The sequence below is a fragment of the Erpetoichthys calabaricus genome, chromosome 6 (genome assembly GCF_900747795.2).
Source record: "Erpetoichthys calabaricus chromosome 6, fErpCal1.3, whole genome shotgun sequence".
NCBI classification, from domain to species: Eukaryota; Metazoa; Chordata; class Cladistia; order Polypteriformes; family Polypteridae; genus Erpetoichthys; species Erpetoichthys calabaricus.
Genome location: NC_041399.2, coordinates 54711296 through 54731091, shown reverse-complemented (window position 1 = coordinate 54731091; position 19796 = coordinate 54711296). Strand labels below are relative to the sequence as shown.

The window sequence follows — 19796 nt, the reverse complement described above, 5'->3', positions numbered from 1 at the left end:
ACAGGTTCACGATCTGATGATTTTAGATTGTGATCGATTCGATTTTCAAGCGAATCATATAGATCAAAATCTTTTACATTCTTCTAATACTCCATAGTGATGGATCCATGCCAAGTCCACAAACCAACAGACTGACTTCCCGTTGTGATTGGCGAAATTATATCACATGTACCCACCACAGCTTTTTGTTGTGTGAAAAAGTTGAAAACAGTTCGTAGCGCGCAAGCAGCATGGCAGATGAGGAGCTTGTGCCAAAGAAGGACTCAATGTCAGTAGTGTGGCAGTGGTTCGGCTATGTACAGTCAGATACTGCACAAAGCAAAGTTATATGTAAAATTTGTCGGACAACGGTCAGCACTTCAGGAGGCAATACGACAAATCTATTTAATCATCATAAATGGAGACACCCGAAGGAACATGCCAAGACTGTTTTAGTCCGGTCAGTACAACCCCACTCATCTTTGTAACAAAGCAACCAGTGCACCATCAGAAAGAGTGTTTACAACAGGTGGCAATATTGTCACAAGTCAAAGGACTACTCTGAAACCCCATAAAGTGGATCAATTGATTTTCCTTGCCAAAAACCTGTGATTGTGTAAGCAGAAAATCATTACACCTAATGTAAACAAAATGTCAACCTAATCTTTCATGTTTAAAATATGCAACTAAAGTGCCTGGAGTTTAGTTAGCTAGTTTAATAGCATAGTGAAGTTGTCTGTACCTGTATTTAAAATGAAAGGTACTGGAAATTAGATTCTTCACATGTTTCTACCTCATCATCTACCTTTCTACTTCTAATTTTAGGTGTTTTATTACCTGGAATGATTGTGAAACAATCTTCTTGCACTTATAATATTTACATTTAAATACATTTAAAAAAAATCTGTTTTATGGTTATGTGGCTGTTGATCCCGACTTGAAACTGAAACTGTAAAGCATTTTTTAATGTGTGAAACTGCCAGAATTTTAAAAGTGCACTTGTTTATATTGGTTATATTTGTTATCTGTTAACTGCTGATTACAATTTTGTAAAGAATGTTCATGATTGAAAGTATCAAAATTTGAAAATTGCCCTTATTTACATTTTATTATTTCTAGGATTATTTTCGAATGTAATCTATTCACAATTGAATTCAACTTTGTTTGATATTTAAAATAAAGTGTAACTTAGGTCTTAATGAGTCTGAGTCCGGATATTCTCTTAAGTGTATGCCACATTGAAAAGATAGATTGCAATTCAGATCGTGGATCGTGACTTTGTGTTAAAAGGATCGTGATATGATTTTTTGGAAAAACCACACCCCAGCCAGTATTAAGTACCTCCAATTTTGCTATTCACCAAAGACTTTAACATATAACAAACAAATTGATCAAAAAACAATGTGCTAACCATGAGCAGTGACATCTGATGAACATCAAGCAAATCACGAAAGGCACTTAAGACATGAAGAATGAGGAACAATAAGAAGACAAGACACTGAGTTACATAGACAACCAAGAAGTGATCCTAAATATAGATAAATTGAACAGAAGGCAAATACAATGGGTCACAGGCATGCAAGACAAAGTCCAGGATACAGAACGCAAGAATGCAAATAAGATACAAATACATGCCAATAAACAAAAAGATTTTCAAATACTGTACTCTAAACATTTGAGCATATGCAAGCAGCGTTTTTATATCCTTAATCAATATTTGTTTGAAGAGCACTGCTTAAGAAAGGTAGATCACCAATGTGATGTCTGTGAATATATCAATATATCAGAAAAGGAGTGGAAGGTAGCAAAGCAGAGAATTCACTCGAGTTCTATATGCGCAAAGCATAGAATTATTCAACTAAAAATTATATATCGAGCTCATCTGTCTCGCTTAAAACTGTCCAAAATGTTTCCAGGCCAGGATCCAACCTGCGAGCGCTGCAACCAAGCTCCTGCCTCACTGGGTCACATGTTCTGGGCCTGCACCAAACTAACATCAATTTGGACAAAAATTTTTAAGTGCCTCTCAGACAGCCTTAGTATCACAATCCCTCCTAACCCACTAACAGCTGTGTTTGGTGTCCTTCCAGATGGACTGGAATTGGAGAAGGACAAGCAAACGGTGATTGCATTCACTACACTCTTGGCACGCAGACTTATTTTGTTAAATTGGAAGAATCCTAATTCTCCTCTTATAAGTCAGTGGGAAACTGATGTTTTATATTATTTGAAATTGGAAAAAATCAAATTTTCAGTTAGAGGATCTGTACAAAATTTTTTCAAAACTTGGCAGGATTTAATCAATATTATTTTAGAATAAGAGAATTAACTATTATTGCATTTAACTCCCTTCTCCATCTCTTATTTATATAGATATTTACTTCTCCCCTTCTTTTGTCTAATGTTGCCTTATTAAAAAGCTTAAAGCAATTTTCCTTTAGCTAAGCTCTCCTTCTCAGGGGTGGGGTTTGATTTGTCTTCAAATTTGTTGGGTTATAAATTGATCTATTTGTATGGAATGATTACAATGAAAATTAATAAAATAAAAATATTAAAAAAAAAAATACATGCCAATAAACAAAAAGATTTTCAAATACTGTACTCTAAACATTTGAGCATATGCAAGCAGCGTTTTTATATCCTTAATCAATATTTGTTTGAAGAGCACTGCTTAAGAAAGGTAGATCACCAATGTGATGTCTGTGAAGCTGTACTTTTTTTAATGGTGACAACAAAAGAATATGTTGACAAAATGGAAGGGTTCAGCTTACTCTATATGAACCACTAGAAGGAAAACAATACATTATGACTTCTAGAGGAAGTGAAAGAATGAACTTTTTATAAAATGTAAGAAGTATTAACAGCTCCTTATCTTTTGAATGAATGGGAATCTCTATTAATAATCCCCCAGTACACAAAACGTACGTTTTCAGAATTCATAATCAAGTTCATCATTATATTGGTGGACTACACCTGGTAATGTTTATTTCATTTATTATTTCATGTTTGGATTTTTTAAGTATTTTCCCTTTTTTCAGTAAAATGATTATTTTATTTCTAACTCGCAGTCTCCACAAGCACATGTTCTGCTTGTTCTCTTTAAGCCGCCAAAATACATTATAACTTCTAGAGGAACTGAAAGAAGTAGCTGTTTAGAAAACATAACAAGTAACAACACCTCCTTACCTTTAACTAGGTTTTTATTTATATTTTATTTTAGGGCGTGTGTTTCACTAGTTTACATTTAATCAGCTTTGGAAGTCTACAGTATACCAAATCTGAGCAACTTGCTTCACACTGAATTTTGAGGCTCTCAGTTAAATATAAGTTAAAAACATAAAGAAAAGTATTGCACTCTATAGGAAAACAAACAATACATTTATTTCTTTAACTATGAAGGAAATTCTTTTGCACTGAATCTGTGGAAGTGTATTATCCCTGGAAAACCTGGTGAGATGTCTTGGCCAACTAAAAGCCTTACATTTGTTGGGCCTCTGGGGATTCAGGTAGAGCCTGTATTTTCTGACATGTCATATCATGGTGTTAATAAGTAGCATTTGCTAGTTTCCTCAAACAGTGGCTGCTTCACATGCATTGTGTAGAAGATTCCATTTAATTGGGTAAACAGGATTGTGTGTATGCAATTCAAAGGAGGAAAGAGCTACGTGGATCTAAATGCAGCATCACAGAGGGTATAAATAGTGTCAGGAACAGCAACCATGCCGAGGTTTACCAAACTCCAAATACACAACCATGTTATATAGTAAGTGTATCAAAATTGGCCTGCAACCAAAAATACAGTACGTAGCAGACTGCTACATTATATTAATAACGTCAATAGTAGTGGACGGCGGTAGTGGTATAATGAATTGAGGTGTGTTCTTGTAGTATAGTACATTGGGCCTTTTAACAACAGTAGAGCTAACACTTGTGGCAATACCTCTGAACATCATTTCTGCCTTCATGCCTTCTGTACCTTATGTACACTTATGTACCTATCTGCATATTGTCCTTTTCAGTTGGAGTTTGCTTCATACCTCAAACCTAGAAGAGTCCTAGAATGTTTCCAGTACGTTCACAGTAAATCATTTGAATGCAATGGCTTATGCAGATGTCAACCCCATTGAGCATTTGTGTAATGTAATGAAATGATCTCTTGACAGTTAACCGTTAATATGCAACAACCATTGACCACCCTGATGCATTCAGGCTATCCCAAGAGAAAATGTGGGCCCAGCTAAGAAAAAGGTTGTTATACTTAAAAAGTGACCAGTCAATATATGTTTAGTCTTTACAGCATATAAAAGAGATTCTTCTTAATTAAAAAGGATAAAACATATCTACTGTTTCCACTTTCAAAGAATTCCATATGATTCTCTTTGTGATGGATGAAGAAAGGAATAATTTTTACCTGGTACTGAACTGAGATCTCTTTTATTTTCATGATATGTAGAGAATCTATAACAGAAACTCTGTAAAACAATGCATATAAAATAAAAGAACCACACATTCTACCATGAAACAATGAGATCCAAAGGGAATTACACTATTAATCTCTATTTTCTTTGACTGTTTGCTCTCAATTATATGCATGGAATATTTATAAAGTTATGGATGTAGATATAATAAGAAATACTGAGACAGAATTAAGAAGTCAGAAGTAGTGCAATCATTTGGCATCTGCTACCTTGAAGTCTTCCTGTAATTAGAGATGGTCCCAAAACTGATAATGAATATATGAGGAAAGTGGGTTTATAGCCCTTATGCCTTTAATTGTAGATAAAGAAAAGGAGACAAAAGAAACAAACACCAATACAGTACAACAGCACAGCATACTAAATAAATGTTCACCTTTTTATCTTTTGAGAATGATAACTTAGAACCAAAATATTTAGTTATTTTTTGGTTTGTCTCCTACCTTTCCAACTGTGCACACTTCTCTCCCAATCAGGATAAAGGAACCATTGCCTTTTTAAACCTCAAGAGGGTACATACTGTACTTATCTCTTCATCTAGAATCTCATGAAGTACAACAAAGTGCATACCAAATATACACTCCAGGGTTAGAGCCTTGCAAATACAGTAATCTAAATGACACCCATAAGTACAGCCAGTCCTCAGCTTCTCATAGTTATCATTCTAAAACTAGTTCTTGAACTCCAAATGTTAATGTAGGTTCTGAACAATGTTGATAGTCTAGAGTACAGTTATTTTGCAGACAAATTTTGAGGCATTTATTTTAAGTACCTTGCAGACAGTAGGATGTGTTCATTATGTGTTTTTCTTTCAGTAGTGGGGGTCATCTGTAATTTGCTTATCATTTCTTTACTGTCCTTGGAGCGATCCTTGGATTTTATGTAAAAATAAGTTTGTTTATCATTCATTTCAAAAGAGATAGTCTTAAGGTCAATCTGCAAGCATACGCTAAAGTATTTATCACACAGTTGTTTTCACTTGAAAAATGAAGGAAGTGTTTCACAGTATAACACACTTCAGAACACATTTTTGTGAATATAAAATTAAAATATTTATTTACGTGTGCGTGTGTGAGAGAAAGAGAATGGAATGTTAATGAGAAAAAACTGTAAAATAAGCCGCTTGAACTGTAAAATTAGCACATTTAACAAAGACAAAGCTGAAAGAATCACACACTTATAAAACAATAGTTGTGTGATTTTTAACATGTAGGTTTCATGTTTGTCTTTGTCTCCACAGTTAGCTAATGATGAAGTTCCAATAAAAATCCTAAATATGTGATTCACCACTCATTCTCCAATTACAATACAGTCCACTGACAAGGCCGTGGCCACAACAAGCAGGACTCTGCCTTTGCAAATTGGACAAATTGGTCCATTAACTGTCATTACTGTAATGCCTTTAATCTATTTATGCAATTTCCTGCTGCAGTACATTGTCTTAACTGCAACTTCCTAACTTGTTTATATTAAGGTGGAAAATTATCAATGCTTTGTCCACTATTAACATATAAACCTACAACTTTTCAAAACATTTTCCACTATTTTAAGAAAGAATTGCTGTAGCCTCACTATTATGTACTTGCTCTATGCTCTATACACTTATTTTTGTCCGTATTATATTTGAACAGTATTTCTTCTGAACAGGGAAACTTCTCTTTAAAACAGTCAGTATGTGAACTCAACAAGAAAACCTGGAATGCTGGGAATTTACTTATTCACTGGCAAAATACCAAATTAAAAAATCAAAAAGGTCTTGCTGATAATGAGATCTGATAATAATAATGTAAGTTTGATGCCATCCACTTGTATTTTATTACTTTCAGGTACTCCTTTTTGTCAGATTTCATTCATCAGTTGTCTCATTTCTATTTAAACTTCCCTGTAATTAACAATTTCTGATATTGTTTAAATTAACTTTGTATGTTCTATGGGCCCACAATGGGCAAATGTGGGTGTGAGTCTGTGTGTTCTATAAAGGGCTTTTAACTAGAGTTTTGCTTTATTTTCTCCTCCAAGTGTCTACAGGCTATATGGCACTTGCTATGTTATAAGAGATTTACATTTAACTAACAAACTTAATTTCTGTTTTGCTGTTTGCTTAACAAAGTTGTGCGGCATCTACCCTTAATATCTCACAACTTCAAAATGCTGGGTTCAGATCCTAGTTGGGGCACTAATCAAATAACTGCTTTGAAATAGTATTCTGACGTTCTAGTAATATGTGAATTTCAAAAAATGAATTACTCCTGTACTCACAAAGATCAACTGCCACGGTATTTCAGCACCACACAGCGTGAAAAACACTGCACATCCCACAAAGGAATAAAAATCAGTTTATACTAAGTGATACATCAGCTTTGAAAGCATCACTTTTCTTATTATAACACAGAAACAAAAATACTGGCCTGGTATCACAAATGCAACATAGCTGTCCGAAGAATTAACCACATTTAAAAGACCACAAGCTTTTTAATATATTTTCTGTATTAACCACTGACTTACCTCTACCAACTGCATGTACAACTGAGGGGCCAAAGCCTCGAATTTGAAAACCCAGGCCATCAGCTGAGTCTGGGATCTTGACAGTTCTATAAAAAAAAACAAAAAGAAAGTGTGCTGATTCATGAGCAGAGTATGAAGAAAGTTAGTCCACAGTACAAGAGTACTTTACTGATGCAGTCAATACATTGTGGCACGCTCTGGTGTTTGCCAGTGCTAACCTAAAGGATTTTTGCTCATTTTTCCACTCTTTTACGTACAGTAGCTTTGCTCTGCTTAAAAGGATGACCAACTATAGCCACACTAGTATGGTGATCATGCAACTGTAGCAGACTCAGTATTTTAATAGGCTCCTATGCCGTGGGCACTGAAGGTTCTCAATTGTATATGGAATGCCAGGTCATAATGCTGCAAATTCAGTGCTTAAGTTAGCCTCAGCTGATGCAGAAGCCAGTGCCATTACAGTATTACTGCTTGAAGTTAGGTGTACAGTATATATATAATTCCCATGCAGTGCTATGTTTATATGTAATGTGCTAATTTACCTTCCAGAATACAAAGACTAAAGAAATATTTGTCAGCACATACCTATATATACACCCACACAAAACATATAAATCACAATGACTGCATCATCAAAGTACCTGTAGACAACAACACTATTAACCTAACAAGCCAAAAATGACTTAATTCACAAAGTCAGTTAAGTTGAATGAGTGGGAAGAGACTGCAAAAATAAATTCTTATGGTTTGATCCTAGGTGGCTGGACCAAAAATGAACCCAAGAGTAATGGTAGTTCACCTGTGTGTATGGCCTGAAGCTCTTATGTCTGAAAGAGAGTGTTTGAGAGCAAAGAGACATAATCAGAATTCCTGGCAAAGGTCTGCATTGCAAGATCCATCTTATCTTTCACCAAAACCAAATCAGGACAACAAAAAGCATAGTCAAAGCAAATGGACTGTGATAAAGAAACTAGCCAAGAACATGCACACTAAAATAGAGGATTCTTTTGTTTTTTATCTGCAGATGACCAGGATGGTTATATGCGGATCTTTATGTCGTTATGTATAAGCATCAAACAATGCACACTTCTGGTCATGCATGCTAACAATGTTGTAGCAACAGCAGCCAAGAGAGCAACACCCATGAACAATAAACATGGCATGGTATAAAGACATGAAAATATTTAAACAAAATCATTCAGAGTTTCATTCTGAAAATAAATGTCAGAATTGAATTCTTTACAAAAGAAAACCCTCAAAGGAGTAATTTACACTCAACAAATACACAAAATAAATTTAAATACACACACACACTGTAACAGTAGTTGTGCTATGTGCATGAGAGTCAGGTGAGGAAAAATTGCAGAAATTAACCAATCTATAAGCATTGTAAAAGATAAGAGTTTTATCTTGTTTGAAGCCTCTAATGATGATAAACAGACTAGTTGTTAAGCAACTAGGAGGATAAAAAAACAGAAAGTACTATATTGAATTTTTGCAATACAGAGTTATATTGAAAAGATTGAACCATTATCTTTATAATACAGAACAAGGTCACACACCAGCAAAATAAACACACAAGAAAAATTCCGGGTAGTGCTAGTTCAGCTGGTACCCAGATGTAGTTCACGTGTAAAGGCAGCACAATGTGCACTGTGCTGAGCTACTGAACAGTGCAGTGTTATAAAAAATAAATTACCCCCACTGTAAGAAATAGAAATTAATGGCACAATCTGAATTGCCTACAAACTAAGTCTGCAATGAATTCAAGGATGGCTGTAGTATAAATAAACGACGACTTCTCCTCTGGTAGTAGCAACTTTTGCCTTCTAGGCAATTACAATTTGTTGCCCAAATAATACAGAATGGAGTGCCAAGAATCATGTAGGCATAAGGAATGCTGTGAAAAATACAAGAGTAGAGCTGTGCAAGCATTGTACAGTTTGCTGCTACTGTTTTATCAGCTAATATTGAAATTGATCGTACTTTTTTGTTTGGACATTATTGCAGATGCAGCATTTCATCAATACTTGCACATTCATGTTCCCTTAAAATAAAGGAATATGCAGAAACCAAATTAGATTTTTTTCAATTATGTCATATTCCATTGAATTAACTAGTCTGCACTGCAGTTTACATAGACAATACAATGTGAAAGTAACATGCTGGCACCAGCATCTTTACAGGAAGCCAGCACTGTAACACAGTGCTTAATGCCAGTGCCTTAAAGTTCCAATAATCTGTGTTTAATGTTTGTCCAAGTCAGTGTGTATGCACAGTTTCTACATTTCCCAATGCCTTGTTCCACGTCCCAAAGATGTATGTGCTGGTCAGTTGACAACTTTACATTGGCCCGGTATAACACAGTGTCTTTGAACGTGCTCCACAGTATTTGCTGGCACAGGATTGAGCTCCTCATGAATTTCTAATAGGAAAATGGTTTTGGAAAAAAGATGTATGAGTGAATATTTACTAGTAATTTTCTACAGCACAGTGTCCTGTTTTGTTCTCTTCTTTATAGTTTTTTCTGTATTTGACCTTGATTGGAAAACTTTATCTTGCTACTTTGTCTACCACTATTGTTACATATCCTGTTTTGTTATCTTGTGCCATTGCTTTTATTTTTGTAGTTTCAACTAACACTGTGTTAAATGTGTCACCTCCAAAGTCCTCACGGTGTAAATTAGGGGTTAATTTATTGTATCTAATAAATCTGTGCTTGTGATTTGTTGAAAAAGTAAACTGGAAATCTCAGAGCCACTGAAATGAAATTCTACTATACTCTCCTCAGCCCTGTAATGTGCCTGGTGATGGTACACACTGTATAAATACATTAATAAACTCCAGCAAGCTGTGCTTACAGTAACATCACACAGAATCTCTCCTCAAACACTTACTCTCTTGGCTTGGTGCTCATGAGAACCCTAAGAGGTCTCCGGCCATTAAAGCACTGCTTCAGGAAACATTCCACTTCATGGAAAGGTCTTAGAAACACCAAATCTCCATTGATGGCAAATATTTTTTTCCCAATTTCCAAACCAGCCATCTGTGAAAGAAAAATAAATATTTAAAGCACTACAATAATTCCTTCTGCATTAATACACACATTTTAGATTTAAGAAGATGCAAAGAAAATGCGATATGAATGCAAAAAATACAACAGATTAAAAAAAATCTTCTGCAGTGTTGGAAAAATGTGACTACTTTCCTAAACATTGTTCCTCCCCTGACTTTGTTATTTTCTCCTAATATATAGGGTATACATGACTGACAGTTTTATTCAACTGATTTCAAGATAAGGAAACAGTAGCACTTAACTGGCAAGGACCACCTGCTGGAATGAAGCTTTTCTTATATGGCTTGGAATAGCTAACAGCACATTGCTAGTGACAAACTACTTATTTTTGAAAAATTTTGATTTCTGTTTTCTGCTTTATCATTTTACTATATATACTGTATGGTGCGTCATTTACGATTATGCTTTATATCCATCCATCCATTATCCAACCCACTATATCCTAACTACAGGGTAACGGGGGTCTGCTGGAGCCAATCCCAGCCCACCGCAGGGCACACACACATACCCAAACACCAAGCACACACTAGGGACAATTTAGGATTGCCAGTCCACCTAACCCGCATGTCTTTGGACTGTGGGAGGAAACCGGAGCACCCGGAGGAAACCCACGCAGACACGGGGAGAACATGCAAACTCCACGCAGGGAAGAGAGGACACAGGAAGCGAACCCAGGTCTCCTTACTGCGAGGCAGCAGCGCTACCACTACGCCACAGTGCCACCCTATGCTTTATATATATATATTATATATATATACAGTGCATCCGGAAAGTATTCACAGCGCATCACTTTTTCCACATTTTGTTATGTTACAGCCTTATTCCAAAATGGATTCAATTCATTTCTTTCCTCAGAATTCTGCACACAACACCCCATAATGACAACATGAAAAAAGTTTACTTGAGGTTTTTGCAAATTTATTAAAAATAAAAAATTCACAGCCTTTGCTCAATACTTTGTCGATGCACCTTTGGCAGCAATTACAGCCTCAAGTCTTTTTGAATATGATGCCACAAGCTTGGCACACCTATCCTTGGCCAGTTTCGCCCATTCCTCTTTGCAGCACCTCTCAAACTCCATCAGATTGAATGGGAAGTGTCGGTGCACAGCCATTTTAAGATCTCTCCAGAGATGTTCAATCGGATTCAAGTCTGGGCTCTGGCTGGACCACTCAAGGACATTCACAGAGTTGTCCTGAAGCCACTCCTTTTATATCTTAGCTGTGTGCTTTGGGTCGTTGTCCTGCTGAAAGATGAACCGTCGCCCCAGTCTGAGGTCAAGAGCGCTCTGGAGCAGGTTTTCATCCAGGATGTCTCTGTACATTGCTGTAGTCATCTTTCACTTTATCCTGACTAGTCTCCCAGTTCCTGCCGCTGAAAAACATCCCCACAGCATGATGCTGCCACCACCATGCTTCACTGTAGGGATGGTGCCAGGTTTCCTCCAAACGTGACATCTGGCATTTACACCAAAGAGTTCAATCTTAGTCTCATCAGACCAGAGAATTTTCTTTCTCATGGTCTGAGAGTCCTTCAGGTGCCTTTTGGCAAACTCCAGGTGGGCTACTATGTGCCTTTTACTAAGGAGTGGCTTCCGTCTGGACACTCTACCATACAGGCCTGATTGGTGGATTGCTGCAGAGATGGTTGTCCTTCTGGAAGGTTCTCCTCTCTCCACAGAGGACCTCTGGAGCTCTGACAGAATGACCACTGGTCACCTCCCTGACTAAGGCCCTTCTCCCCCGATCACTCAGTTTAGATGGCCGGCCAGCTCTAGGAAGAGTCCTGGTGGTTTCGAACTTCTTCCACTTACGGATGATGGAGGCCACTGTGCTCATTGGGACCTTCAAAGCAGCAGAAATTTTTCTGTAACCTTCCCCAGATTTGTGCCTCGAGACAATCCTGTCTCGGAGGTCTACAGACAATTCCTTTGACTTCATGCTTGGTTTGTGCTCTGACATGAACTGTCAACTGTGGGACCTTATATAGACAGGTGTGTGCCTTTCCAAATCATGTCCAATCAACTGAATTTACCACAGGTGGACTCCAATTAAGCTGCAGAAACATCTCAAGGATGATCAGGAGAAACAGGATGCACCTGAGCTCAATTCAATTTGGCAAAGGCTGTGAATACTTATGTACATGTGATTTCTCAATTTTTTTATTTTTAACAAATTTGCAAAAATCTCAAGTAAACTTTTTTCACGTTGTCATTATGGGGTGTTCTGTGTAGAATTCTGAGGAAAAAAATGAATTGAATCCATTTTGGAATAAGGCTGTAACATAACAAAATGTGGAAAAAGTGATGAGCTGTGAATACTTTCCGGATGCATTGTATATTTTATATATATATATATATATATATATATATATATATATATATATATATATATATGGTTGAAATAGTTTACTGTCAAATAATGCAAAGAGTACGCGACACGTGTTTCGCCCTAATTCTGGGCTCATCAGGCGTACACACTCACTGCACTCTCTCTCGGGAATCGAACCTCGGACGTCAGCGCTAGAGGCGAAGCCCCTAACGTTGCGCCACGGCGTGTGGTTCGTTCATTTGACAGCATGTAGAAAGGAGTAATTACATTCATGGCATTCATAGTCTAAATCACAATCTGATTGTATGGGTGGTTACCTACCAGGTAACGCTTATGGTTGGTCAGCAAGTCGGCTAACATCCGCCACAGTGCCCTCTTTCAGTTGCAAGAAGCAGATCATAGAATGGTTGAAATAGTTTACTGTCAAATAATGCAAAGAGTACGTGACACGTGTTTCGCCCTAATTCTGGGCTCATCAGGCGTACACACTCACTGCACTCCCTCTCGGGAATCGAACCTCGGACGTCAGCGCTAGAGGCGAAGCCCCTAACGTTGCGCCACGGCGTGTGGTTTGTTCATTTGACAGCATGTAGATCAGGGTAATTACATTCACGGCATTCGTAGTCTGAATCACAATCTGATTGTATGGGTGGTTACCTACCAGGTAACGCTTGTGGTTGGTCAGCAAGTCGGCTAACATCAGCCACGGTGCCCTCTTTCAGTTGCGAGAAGCAGATCATAGAATGGTTGAAATAGTTTACTGTCAAATAATGCAAAGAGTATGCGACACGTGTTTCGCCCTAATTCTGGGCTCATCAGGAAGATCGGGGTAATTACATTCACGGCATTCGTAGTCTAAATCACAATCTGATTGTATGGGTGGTTACCTACCAGGTAACGCTTGTGGTTGGTCAGCAAGTCGGCTAACATCCTGATGAGCCCAGAATTCCAGAACATTGTACTTCTCCCTCTGCATGAACGCCTTTGTAGATTTCGAACTATGTTTTGGGTCATTGTCTTGTTGGAATATCCAACCCCTGCGTAACTTCAACTTTGTGACTGATGCTTGAACATTATCCTGAAGAATTTGTTGATACTGGGTTGAATTTATCTGACCCTCGACTTTAACATGGGCCCCAGTCCCTGAACTAGCCACACAGCCCCACAGCATGATGGAACCTCCACCAAATTTGACAGTAGGTAACAGCTGTTTTTCTTGGAATGCGGTGTTCTTCCGCCATGCAAAGCAGTTTTTGTTGTGACCAAATAACTCAATTTTTGTCTCATCAGTCCAAAGCACTTTGTTCTAAAATGAATCTGGCTTGTATAAATGAGCATTTGCATACAACAAGCAACTCTGTTTGTGATATGAGTGCAGAAAGGGCTTCTTTTTTTATCACCCTGCCATAAAGATGTTCTTTGTGCAAATTGCACTGAGTTGTAGAATGATGTACAGATACACCATCTGCAGCAAGATTTTCTTGCAGGTCTTTGGAAGTGATCTGTGGGTTGTCTGTAACCATTCTCACAATCCTGCGCATATGCCGCTCCTGTATTTTTCTTGGCTTGCCAGACCTGCTGGGTTTAACAGCAACTTTGCCTGTGGCCTTCCATTTCCTGATTACATTCCTTACAGTTGAAACGGACAGTTTAAACCTCTGAGATAGCTTATTGCAGCCTTCCCCTAAACCATGATACTGAACAATCTTTGTTTTCAGATCTTTTGAGAGTTGCTTTGAGGATCCCATGCTGTCACTCTTCAGAGGAGAGTCAAAGGGAAGCACAACTTGCAATTGACCACCATAAATACCTTTTCTCATGATTGGACACACCTGTCTATGAAGTTCAAGGCTTAATCAGCTAATCCAACCAATTTGGTGTTGCAAGTAATCAGTATTGAGCAGTTACATGCATTCAAATCAGAAAAATTACAAGGGGACCCACATTTTTGCACAGCCAGTTTTTCACATCTGATTTAATTTCATACAACTAAATACTGCTTCACTAAAAATCTTTTTTTGGTAAACACCCCAGTACTCAGATGCTCCTAGGAAATGAAAGACATACCACTGTTATCTTTTTTGTTGAAAGTAGAGTAAATTATTATGCAGGCTGAGAGGGGTTCCCAAACTTTTTCATATGACTGTATATACGTATATACTATATATATATATATTGTGGGGAACAGCCCGGACACAGACAGGCAGACATGATGGTTTTACCACACACGTGTTTATTCACAGTATATACAGTGCACATACCCAGTGCCTCGGCACCAATCACCTCTTTAAGTCCTGGCCACCACACAATGCCTTATCAGTCTCTGGTCCGCCTCCACTCCTCTCCACCAAGCTTCGTCCTCTTCCACCCGACTCTCGCTGTTGACTGGAGGGAGGCGGCCCCTTTTATTCCCCCCGGAAGGACTCCAGGTGGATCCTGAGGGCTCATAGCCACACCCCTGTGTGGCGGAAGCTCCCATGGTGAAGCCGGAAGTCCACCGGGTGTCTTCAAGTCTCTTCCCCCCAGTACTTCCCGGTGTGGCGGAAGTACTGAGGGCCAACACTCCCAAGGCATTGGGGCGCCCCCTGGCGGTGACCACGGGCCCCTACAGGGTTGAGCTTCCAAGCTCCGTACTCGTGGTCCCCAAAGCCACCAGGGAGGATGCCCTCTCATGTCCTGGAGGAGGCACAAGCCCTCCTCCACTCCTCCTGGGCGTCCCGGCCGGGCATGGACGCCCGCCGGGCACCACAATATATATATATATACTGTATGTACAGTATATAGTCATAGACAACACAGATCAGCTGGCATCTCGGCCAAAGTGGATGGTTCTTCATCTGGCCAACCGGAAGCCTTTAGAATGATATGGGTGGATGGGCATCCCATCTGGGTTGGTTAGTGGTATCTTTCCCAGTTGGGAGGCCATTATTTGGGAAAGACCAAGGAAGACTACATCCTGGGACAATATTTTGTCCAGTAGGCTGGGCGACAGTATCCCTCTAACATGGCTCCCATTTGGACAACTACAGTGGCAGTCCTATTGGGTTCTTTAGGTATCATTAAGGGAAGCTTCTGGGGTCAGAATCCCCTGTTATGGAGAGGTTATGTCTGACCTATAAGTGCTTCCAGGTGGCAAACTTGTTACATGGGAAGTACTCCCAGGTTTTAGCTGAAAAGCAGCTTCTCCGCCTCACCCAGGTGAGTTGGAGTTGGGTGTGGAGGACAGAAAAAGCTCACCTGGGAAGGAATGGAGGAGAAAAAGACAGGAAGAAATGGAAAATAAAGGGAAGCAAAAGGAATTTTACCTGTGAATGGTGGAAGAAATCTACCTCAAGGTATTTTGCTAACAAAACCTATTTAGTTTAACCTATGCTTGTGTGTGATTTAGCTGTGTCTGGGGTTTGGGAGTCTGCAACACCTCCAACAGGTCACTATATATATTATATATTATACATGTATTACACATACACAGAGTATCGAAATACATACTGCACACAGAAGGGTAGAAAGCATATCATGAAATTAATGTGATTGATGGAAATTAGTTACAATGACTGAAAACATCCAAAGGGTTGTAATCACAGCATTGATGAACCTCACAGAATAAGAATATATCTTAGGTGGAAGGATCCACATGTAAACACATGTACAGTTTAAAAGAGCACAACAATTTCAACCATTAAAGACAATTGTTATGTAGATATAAACATTTCTTTCACAACCATATTCAAAAGGTGGAATATCATTGTAAGAAAATAAAAATTAAAAAAAAACCACAATTTCAACCATTAAAGACAATTGTTATGTAGATATAAACATTTCTTTCACAACCATATTCAAAAGGTGGAATATCATTGTAAGAAAATAAAAATTAAAAAAAAACCACAAGTTAACTATTTTAACAGTACTTTCTGCAGTGTCCTATTATAGGATCCATTCTAGCACTTATAATCATCTTTTCAACTACCAGTATTGCATACACAGAAGATAACTCTATTAATCACCTAAGCATTCATTTATCTAAATTTCTTAACTCAATTATTTTAGGCTCATGAAGAACCAGAACCAGAACCAGAACCTTATCACTTTGCATAACCCTACAACAAGCTCGAGATGAGATGCTACTCCAATTCAGGGTATTCTCGTAAACACATCCAGAATGACAAACTCCATTTACAGTCTCCAATTAACCAAACATGCATCTCTGGAATGTAACCAGAGTACTCACAAAAAAAACAAAAAAAAATCCTCACAGCTGAATGGGCCAAGATTCAAAGCCATCTTCCTAGTGTTGAGAGGCAGCAGTGCAAACCACTGTGCCATCATGTTGACTCACAAGGAAAAAAGCATTTTCACCAATGCAGAATAACAGTTATAAAAATATGTATTTACAAATTACAAATGATCCTTCTGTTGATTTCCTTTTGGATATTAAACATTTTACTGTTATTTAAAATCCCTTATTCATTTATAACTAAAAAAGCTTTACTTTACTGTTGCATTTACTTATATTTATAAAAATGATCAGTGCTGAATTTCCTAAGGCATGGAAGTTCAGGATTAACTTTCTTGTCTTCACTTATTTGCATGCATCTGTATGCTATTCATTCCATAAAGACAACTAGCATTCAGAGAATCAACGTTCTTCTCAGGGCATGTGGGATATTCTCTGACTACAGTGAATAATAATTGGCCACCTTTTCATCTGCACATCATATTCTGAATACCTGATGCCATTTGTCTGTGTCAGACTTTAGTTCAGTTCCCCAAACGTGCCCCACAGGCTATCTCTTTTTGTGATGTTAAAAATAATCTACTTTCTCCTCTTGAAGCAAAAAAAAAAAAACAGACTTTCAAAACGCCTAGGAGAAAAATAATAAGAAAATTTATATTCAATGTGTAACTTTACCTCCGCATATGAACCTTTTTCCACAGATTTGACAATAGGCACCCGATTTCTCTCCTCTAAATAAAAACCATAGCCTCCTTCACTAGGTTTAATCTGTAGAAAAAAGACAGAAGAGCTCTTCAGTGGTTAGTCATGCAACACACAAGCATTGTAAGAGAATGTATATTACTCCATTAATTCTAAAAGAAATGTAAAAGTGGGTAAGTCTGTAGTGTGCTGGATAATGGACGATCTGTCCAGCAGGCTGCAGTTCCTGAGGCTCAAGGACAGGTCTTAGAGATGAATGCGAGTAGCACTGGAGAAGCACCATAAGGAACAGCCCTGTATCCTTTTCTCTTCACTCTTTACAACTCGGACTATAAATATAATGCCAGGTCATGTAACTTGCAGAAATTATCTCATTAAATTCTGTACTGATAGGATGTATTGACAGGGGGGATGAGACAGAGTATATATGAAAGTCAGATGGAGAACTTTGATTCTCAGTGCAAAAAGAATTGTTTGCAACTCAACATCAGCCACACCAAAGAGCTTCTATACCCAGTCAGAAAGTGGATGTGGAGGTGGTGCACTGCTTAAGTTCTTGGGTATTCACATTAATGACAGGCTAGACTGGTCATATAAGTCAGAGGAACTATATAAGAAAGGATAGAGAATACTATTTTTTTTCAGGATCTGCATTCCCTTAATGATGAGTGAACTCTGTTTGTTTCACTGTGAGGTCAGTGAAATCATGAACATGTTCTCAAACTTTGACGAACTCTGCAAAATGCATTGAAGTCAATGAGGAAGGAAGACCTAAACTAGTTTTGAGTGGAATATAATAGTGCAATGGTCTTTTAAGTGTCCCTGAAGTCAAGACAAAAGACTACCAACTCTGTTGGACTGAATATGGTGACCAAATATTAGAAATGAACTATAAGGCAGAAGTGCTAACCACTGAGTGAATACCATAATCAAAACACAACAAATAGCCATAAACTAGCAAAAACTAAATAAAATATATATCATTGTGTTTACACTTGGGGTACACATTGGCCGTGCCACATACTAGCAGTGAGGGACTGGCTTACTCCATCATTTGACATGGCACAGTTAGAACGTCTGTTTTGTTTCTGATTTATCTGTGCAGATATTTTCATCAGGGCGGCACGGTGGCGCAGTGGGTAGCGCTGCTGCCTCGCAGTTGGGAGACCTGGGAACCTGGGTTCGCTTCCCTCCCTGCGTGGAGTTTGCATGTTCTCCCCGTGTCTGCATGGGTTTCCTCCGGGCGCTCCGGTTTCCTCCCACAGTCCAAAGACATGCTGGTTAGGTGGTTTGGCGATTCTAAATTGGCCCTAGTGTGTGGTTGGTGTGTGGGTGTGTTTGTGTGTGTCCTGCGGTGGGTTGGCACCCTGCCCGAGATTGGTTCCTGCCTTGTGCCCTGTGTTGGCTGGGATTGGCTCCAGCAGACCCCCGTGACCCTGTGTTCGGATTCAGTGGGTTGGGAAATGGATGGATGGATGGATGGATGGATATTTTCATCAAGAAGAAGCAAACATACAGCAATGAATCTTTTAGTAGTGAATCTTTTATTTTTATTATTTCACAGCATGTTCCAAGTTTTCTGATAAGGGGAAGGGTAGGAAAGGGCTCCTTAAAAGCTTGTTTTAGTATCATCACTGGACACGTGGCTAATTTCTATGCATGAATAGCCATGCGGTGCTGCATTGACTTACGTGTTATATATCTGTTGACAACAGGTTGTTCAACACAACCTCCTATGATGAATAAAAAATTTGGATGGCGTTTTCCCTTGCCCGGACGCAGGTCACCGGGGCCCCCCTCTGGAGCCAGGCCTGGAGGTGGGGCTCGATGGCGAGCGCCTGCTGGCCGGGCTTGCACCCATGGGGCTCGGCCGGGCACAGCCTGAAGAGGCAACATGGGTTCCCCTTCCCATGGGCTCACCACCTATGGGAGAGGCCAAGGAGGTCGGGTGCAGTATGAGTTGGGTGGTGGCCGAAGGCGGGGACCTTGGTGGTCCGATCCTTGGCTACAGAAGCTGGCTCTTGGGACGTGGAATGTCACCTCTCTGAAGGGGAAGGAGCTTGAGCTAGTGCGTGAGGTTGAGAGGTTCCGGCTAGATGTAGTCGGGCTCACCTCGACGCACAGCTTGGACTCTGGAACCAATCTTCTTGAGAGGGGCTGGACTCTCTACCACTTTGGAGTTGCCCCCAGTGAGAGGCGCCGAGCGGGTGTGGGCATACTTATTGCCCCCCGACTTGGAGCCTGTACATTGGGGTTTACCCCAGTGGACGAGAGAGTAGCCTCCCTCCGCCTTCGGGTATATGGTTTGGATGGTGCGCTGCTGACCTCGACTCAGGACGTTGTGGGTCGGTGAAGGGAGTACTTTGAAGACCTCCTCAATCTCACTAACATGCCTTCCAATGAGGAAGCAGAACCTGGGGACTCGGAGGTGGGCTCCCCCATCTCTGGGACTGAGGTCACCAAGGTGGTCAAAAAACTCCTTGGTGGCAGGGCCC

General features: G+C 39.3%; 1 protein-coding gene across 1 annotated transcript in view; it reads right to left on the bottom strand.

The window, feature by feature from the left end:
• Window positions 1-19796, bottom strand: part of prex2 (phosphatidylinositol-3,4,5-trisphosphate-dependent Rac exchange factor 2) — a 547559-nt gene that overhangs the window by 234878 nt on the left and 292885 nt on the right. Inside the window, 3 exon segments of the mRNA XM_028803602.2 lie at window positions 6960-7045; window positions 9857-10005; window positions 17275-17367. Of these exon segments, the coding sequence (XP_028659435.2) occupies window positions 6960-7045; window positions 9857-10005; window positions 17275-17367 (328 nt within the window).